The 6,603-nt window shown below is 37.8% G+C and overlaps 2 protein-coding genes across 2 annotated transcripts in view; one reads left to right on the plus strand and one right to left on the minus strand.

Annotated features, from left to right (window-relative positions):
- Positions 1 to 419, minus strand: part of LOAG_18761 (importin beta family protein 6) — a gene marked incomplete at both ends in the record, with an annotated part of 8,579 nt that extends 8,160 nt beyond the window's left edge. Inside the window, 2 exons of the mRNA XM_020451423.1 lie at positions 92 to 176; positions 343 to 419. Of these exons, the coding sequence (XP_020304793.1) occupies positions 92 to 176; positions 343 to 419 (162 nt within the window). The remainder of the gene's footprint in view (positions 1 to 91; positions 177 to 342) is intronic.
- A 672-nt stretch (positions 420 to 1,091) lies between these two features.
- Positions 1,092 to 6,603, plus strand: part of LOAG_18762 (Cnot4-prov protein) — a 6,986-nt gene continuing 1,474 nt past the window's right edge. Inside the window, exons 1-14 of the mRNA XM_020451424.1 lie at positions 1,092 to 1,166; positions 1,492 to 1,560; positions 1,826 to 2,028; positions 2,124 to 2,232; positions 2,320 to 2,421; positions 2,610 to 2,711; positions 2,969 to 3,141; positions 3,447 to 3,572; positions 3,967 to 4,048; positions 4,299 to 4,414; positions 4,904 to 4,994; positions 5,153 to 5,387; positions 5,593 to 5,680; positions 5,833 to 6,350. Of these exons, the coding sequence (XP_020304794.1) occupies positions 1,137 to 1,166; positions 1,492 to 1,560; positions 1,826 to 2,028; positions 2,124 to 2,232; positions 2,320 to 2,421; positions 2,610 to 2,711; positions 2,969 to 3,141; positions 3,447 to 3,572; positions 3,967 to 4,048; positions 4,299 to 4,414; positions 4,904 to 4,994; positions 5,153 to 5,387; positions 5,593 to 5,680; positions 5,833 to 6,350 (2,044 nt within the window). The 5' untranslated portion in view covers positions 1,092 to 1,136. The remainder of the gene's footprint in view (positions 1,167 to 1,491; positions 1,561 to 1,825; positions 2,029 to 2,123; positions 2,233 to 2,319; positions 2,422 to 2,609; positions 2,712 to 2,968; positions 3,142 to 3,446; positions 3,573 to 3,966; positions 4,049 to 4,298; positions 4,415 to 4,903; positions 4,995 to 5,152; positions 5,388 to 5,592; positions 5,681 to 5,832; positions 6,351 to 6,603) is intronic.

Consider the following 6,603-nt stretch of genomic DNA (forward strand, 5'->3'; position numbering starts at 1 on the left):
GGAGCACTTAATGTATTTCTTGTCCACAAAAAGCAAATGACGACGACTTATGATCACAACCCTCAAGCCGAAATTATTCAAAATAACTCACTACGTGATGTTGCGTAGTATTAGCCAATGAGGCAAAAGAAACCATAACCAATAGAGTAAGTACTAGGGAATTCAAACGTCGCTCTCTCAAATAATATACCTAAAACGGTAACGAAGAAAGGCGAAATGTAAAAACTATCGCATTTGCCGAAAGAATCAAAACGCAGGAAAATCCTTTTAAGTGAAAACAGAAAAAAGAAGTCAATAACTTCCATCACCTTCGTTATTTTCTGGGACTCGTAATCCCTTTACCTTGTTGCTAGAAGACGAAGATTTAACTCATCAGTTCCCCGAAAACTATGGTATGACTGTGGAGTACCGTCCGACATTTGGTAAAGGCACTTTAGGGAAGGAAAGAACTATAACCCGCTATCGCTTATCCAGCCCAACTTTGAATCGTCCGTTAACACTTCGGGACATGAAATTTCATAGGGGGAGGGGCTGAATAGGGTGAAATATTGTAATTGATTGGTGTCAGGCACTTCTGAGAAGGTGTGGGTAGCCGTTGTATTGTTTTCTTCCGTCGTTGATGGAGACGGGGACCTAGGGTGAAGGAGGTTCCATTGCTGTGGAAAACATCTGGTCGTTTCACCATGCCGGAAGAAGACAAAACAGTAGTTGAATTTTTCCGGGAAATCTCACTTTAGTTCTGAACATCTTCCGGTATTCTTAAGTTCGTCATGACAATCAAAGTATCCTTACCTCATAATGCAGACGAGGCTGTGGTAATCCAGACGCTTGGAGGTTGGCTCCAAACGCAGCACCAATTTTCTTTCGTTGTTATAGCAGGATACACTTTTACTGTTGTACATAAGCTGTGGGGTATCATTTACATCCCGCTCCACTTAAAAGATGTAATTTCTTGGAAAGTCGATTTTGTGGTGGTAAAGTTGGAAGACGTCACTTTTATGGGAAAACGTTTGTCATAACGAGTGTTTTGTGGTAATGGCCACATAAAAACTGTTATGTTAAACATGGTTTGAAATGAGTATACAAATTCTTTGTAGTTTTTCAAAGTGCATTATTACCAAACAAGGTGGAAAGCGATGTCTAGTGATGAGCAATCCGATAAAGAGGTATACGCTTTTTCGTTTCCGTCACGGTCAGATAGAATTTTTGTGTTTTTGCTGTCCAAAGGTCTCTTAATTTGGGGAAAAAAACATGTAGATGAGCATTTAATCTCCTTTAGATGAGTTGGTTGTGGCACTACACACATGAGTTATTCAATTTCACCCAAAGACACTCTGTTTACTCATCTATACTTCTTGAAGTATACCGTTAGTTGGTCGATATTCACTGTCGAACAAACTTCGAAAGATGCTAGGCCATTCCTGTTTCCTGACTCACGAGACATTCTTAGTACTTCTTGATTGCACTGATCTCAATTATAATCTTTTTCAGTGTCCTTTGTGCATGGAAGCACTCGAAATCGATGATATCAATTTTTACCCGTGCAAATGTGAATATCAGGTACGAATAAAGTTCTTCTGTACTAGCTAACTCATATTTCGTCTTTTTTTTTTCCAAATATGTTGGTTTGTTGGTCTGTCACTACCGTAGTAGATCTGAGGACGAACGTATTTTTTAAACAGCGTCCACCAATCAGATGGGCTGGTCTGATGATTGGCAATATTAATTTATTCCATTTTGCGGCCATATTATGTTTCCTTGCCACCATGTCCTGTACATTATGGCAATACTACAGTGAGATGTGCTTCGACATTCATGATTTCAGATATGTAGATTTTGTTGGCACCGATTGCGAACTGATGAGAATGGATTATGTCCGGCATGTAGACAACCGTATCCGGAAGATCCTGTCAACTTCAAACCTCTGACTGCTTCAGATGTTCAGAAGATGAAAACAGAAAAGCGTCAAAAACAGCAACTGCAAAAGATCAAGATATGTGAGTCTAGGAAACATCTATCTTCATACAGGTTTGTTTTTTATGGCAAAAGTTTTCACGGAAATCTTAGGGCTTATGGAAAGTGGAACATTTTTCAACTTCGTCGATCAGTATGTCCTTTTCCAGAGTGCTACAAAAGAATCTCGTGTATGTAGTGGGCTTATCGGCCAGAGTTGCAGATCCGGAAACTTTGAAGAAACCCGAGTATTTTGGAAAATATGGCCGCATACTGAAGGTCAGTTTTGCGAATATTGTTTCATACCACTGATAAAAGGTTAGAAAGGAGCTTTGGTAATTATTTGCATGATAGTACCTTGTTTAGGTTGCTGTGGGATCTTCACCATCACTGAGCGGTCCACAGTCGGCATCATGCACAGCTTATGTAACTTACGCGAGATATGAAGATGCACTTAGAGCTATACAGGTTTGCGTTTTTGGGTACCGCTCACTTGTTTTTATGAAGGTATGGTTTAGAATTCATTATAGAGCTTTCTTAAGTATATTTACCAGACTCAGCAGCTTACGTAAGATCTTTTAAAGAGGGGATATCATGGAAGGCGATAGATTTTATGATTTTGATATAGGTACTTTTCCCGCACAGTTTTCTTTTAGGCTGTTAATAATGCACAGTTAGATGGACGTATTGTAAAGGCATCACTTGGGACGACAAAATATTGTACAAATTTTCTTCGCAGTCAGCCGTGTTATAAACCGGTTTGTTTATTTTCCAGTTTAGTCATATAACTTAACTTTTCCAGTGGTGTTTCTCATGATATTGTGACTGTGCATAAAGTCTATTCTACATGGACCTCGTGAAAGAGATTTATATGCTTGCTTTTCGATTTCATGCTTGACATTTTAATATGCAGAAGTAGAAAATTGATTCCCAAGAAAATTGAAAAAGATGTGGAGATTTGTAAATAAAAAATAGTTTATTTATTGTAGCAGAGAAAATTTATGCCCTTTTATAGGAATGTATGTATTTGCATGACGTGGCGGATACAGAAGTGAGTTTTACGAAAGATGATATGCATCTTGGGCGACATGCAGAATACGAAAAACGACTGATTGAATCAACTCTCAGGGAGAAAAGTCAACGTGGAAGGACTTCGTTTATGATAAATACGGATGGAAAAACATCAAAGTAAGTACTGTATGCTTGTAGCACATGCTTCTTTTGTTTGTTCATTCCAGAATTTTTTTCCTTAAGCATTGTCAACAACCGATTGTTGACAGACTTTATATTTTCATTGAATTTTGGAGTGTTGCAAAAAATCGATGTTTTTTCTATTAGTAGTGGTTAAGTAAGCGTGTACCAAATGAGTTTACAAAAGTGGAGACTTTGAGAGTTAGTGAAATTACTTTTTCTTAATTGTTGGTTTACGTGACTTCATTTATTTGTATTTTACCATGTATTGTCTTTACCTGTAATTTCTGCGTATTTTTAAGTGAAAGCGCTGAGCGTGGACTGCACTTTCGCTCAGTGCGGATAGAGAATAGTCAGGATAAAGGAAAATCCTCACAAGGTAGATCACCGTCGAATGATATGAAGATAGCTGCAAACCAAGTGAATGGGTAGGTAAAGCATTTATTTTTGCATAGAGACAAGCTTTCCCAATAGTTAATAGCCTTAAAGTAGTTATACAAACGTATAACTTTGAAATGAGCTTGAGTTGAAATTGCTTTCCATTTTACGCGGCATGTGGTCATATTATAGACACAATGAAATCTTCCTCTATTATTTCAATTATTTTGTCAATTTTTTGATTGCGTAGAGCAAAATTCTTATGAAATATGGAGTGCTTTCAGGGTCAACATTCTAAGCTTTTTTTAAAAGGCTCATATGTTATGCTGTTGAAATTGCTTTTCCCTGCTACTGAAGTGTTGTTGAAATGAATAAGTAATTCTGGTGAAGTAGATTAAGACCGTTAGTCTGTGCTTGTGATGGATAACTTCGGCTTTTTTTCAGAGAAGTATCAAAAAATCAGCCGTGTTCTGTGATAAATAATAAGCGAATTAGTGAGAATAAAGGTTCAGATAAAGAGAACGAAGTTAGTCATGTTTTAATATCTAATTTTTGTCAGTGATATTGGCTTATGTTGTTTCAGTAGCTCTTTTTCTGTTTGTCCTTTTTGAATTGAATCGTACGGAGATCATACAGTTTTGATGCTTTCCGGAGAAAATACTGAAAAAAAGGACAACAGGAGTCATGGTTATTTGTTGCCGACTGTAGCCAGCCACTTTGCTTATTATTGCTTCTTTTAACAGTTTAACTTTACATTCCTTAGGGTGGAGTTTCAGGCCCGGTCTCAGCTAGAAAAAACTTCGGGAATAACAAATGATGCGCCATTGTCTGCAATGCTTGAGCAGCAAGCGGTGATTCCCGTCACAAAAGTTAATGAGGGAATTGGTTCAAGGCAGGTTTTACAAAGCAGTGATGGAGAACTAACGTATAGCGGATTTGAGATTTGTTTTTTTGTCGGATGACGTTTGTATTTCAGACTTCACATCATGTGTAAACAAGCAAAGGTTAAAAAATAATTGATATTTGGTAGGAAAAGCCAGTTTTCCTATCCTCATCTACCGTTACTGTTGCCTTTATTGTGATTTCAATCCTTTTTTTTTCGGTTCAGCTAGAAAAAACCAGATAGCAGAGGTTTGCAGTGGTTAAAAAGTAGGCAACATAAGCTTTGTTTCCAGAATCAAGAATTTCTCATGTTTTCATGGCATCTCTTTTAGATTGGTTGGATATTGGTACAGATCTTGACTTAAGTTTTCTAAAGAGTACTCTGGGATTGATTTTCGTACTCTTTTCTGGTTGAGAGTTACAGTTGTTACAAGTTGAAAATTAGCCTTTCATTCCATTGTTAAATAAAATTTTTGGATTTGAATACATAACAATTTAGATCTCGGTTGTCAGAATGGATTTCATCTAGTCAAAGTGTCATGCCGCGTACTGCTACCACATGCGCTTCGATAGAGAAAATGTTCTTAAACGTTAGTTACTTTTTATAGTTTGTAGCACTTCTGATTGGATTAATATGAGCTGTTGGTAGATGAAATAGATTTGGTTATTGGTACTGTTAGAAGTTTACATTTTTTTTTTTTTTAATGTTCTCACATCAACAAACTAGTAAATTATGATGCTGTTGTAGACTAAGGAGAAAGCAGATGTGAGCAGTGCGAAAGCGCTATTGAATAACAACAGTTCACAGTCGACAAATGATATTCCACCATGTGATTGGCAACGTGCACTAGGAATCTGTGGAAAAGTTGATAATTTGACAGCAAAGAATGCGATCACTGATTTCTCGACAGCATTGTCTAGTTCACAAACTAGAATGTTGCCGAAAAGCACACGGCTCAGTGTATATAGTGATGATGATTTAGGTTTTTATTTCCAAGAACTCTTTTCACTGTTCTTTGGAATGCTTCTGTGTGTTCCAGCAATTTTTTTATACTGGCTACATTGAAATGTTCTATAGTTTTAAGTATATTTCACAGTCGTTTGGAGAAACCAGCAAACAATCACTACTAAATGAATTCACTATCAGATTTGCAAGTTAAGATGGGATTTAAGGTACAGAAATTTCAGGCTTTGATCCTATTTCGGAGTCTGCGAAAGGTTTAGCAGATTTGTTGGAGGAAGAGAAAACGATTTTGCCGCAATGCTCAACACAGAAGTAAGAATTGTTGATTTTCCCGTATCCGTGTTTTCTTCAACTGCTTGACCATAAATATCATCTACGGACATTTCGCGAGTTCTTGTTATTTTCAAATGGTTTTATATATGCTCTATCTTTTTTGATAACTTACGGTTTGGATAGTTTTTTAGTGCTGGTGGGATGACATCTGTATCATCGTCACTGATGTCACTGGGTCTGCAGTGTGGTTGGCCTTCAATGGGTATTTCGAATGGTGCTTCTCCGATGTTGGTGAGAAATGCACTTGGAACAGATGTTGATTTAACAACAACGGCAACGAACAATTACGCCAATGTCGATTGTTTTTCACAGCCACTAAAATTTTCTTCGCAAACCGCTCAGACATTCAACCAACAACTGTCGTCGGTATTTCACACTAGTCAGTACTCGTCACATCCGTATTTTCCACCTTCAAAACCTCAGATGGCTCGAGTCGGTAATTTCGTGAATCCACCCAGTAATTTGGTCTTCAATCCAGCACAGCCACAACGATGCCCTTCCTTCAGCAGTAACACACAGTTTCACTCAAACGTTTCTCTGGCTGCAGCAAACCAAATTGATGGTACCAAGCTTCACGAATGGCAGGAAGGTTTCCGGGCGCTGTTACCGAATGTAAATGTTCGTTTTGTATCGGATCTTAGTACTGCAGGTTTGTAACTTCTGCATTTGCAAGAGCACGTACACTTTTTAGGGTCAGTTTCATGTATAAAACATTTTGGATGTTTATCAATACTGCATGTGAATGGATTTGCTTTAGGGGAAAGTGGTGTTTTAGGTTTAAAGCCTAGATATAGTTGTTACAGGTTATCCCCCTAGTCGGACATCACCTATGGAAATGCAACGCACCACCAATCAATTTTCGTCAACCTTAAATTATGATCAAACGATGCCGATGTCGGCGC

This window comes from Loa loa (genome assembly GCF_000183805.2).
Source record: "Loa loa unplaced genomic scaffold supercont3.502, whole genome shotgun sequence".
NCBI lineage: Eukaryota > Metazoa > Nematoda > Chromadorea > Rhabditida > Onchocercidae > Loa > Loa loa.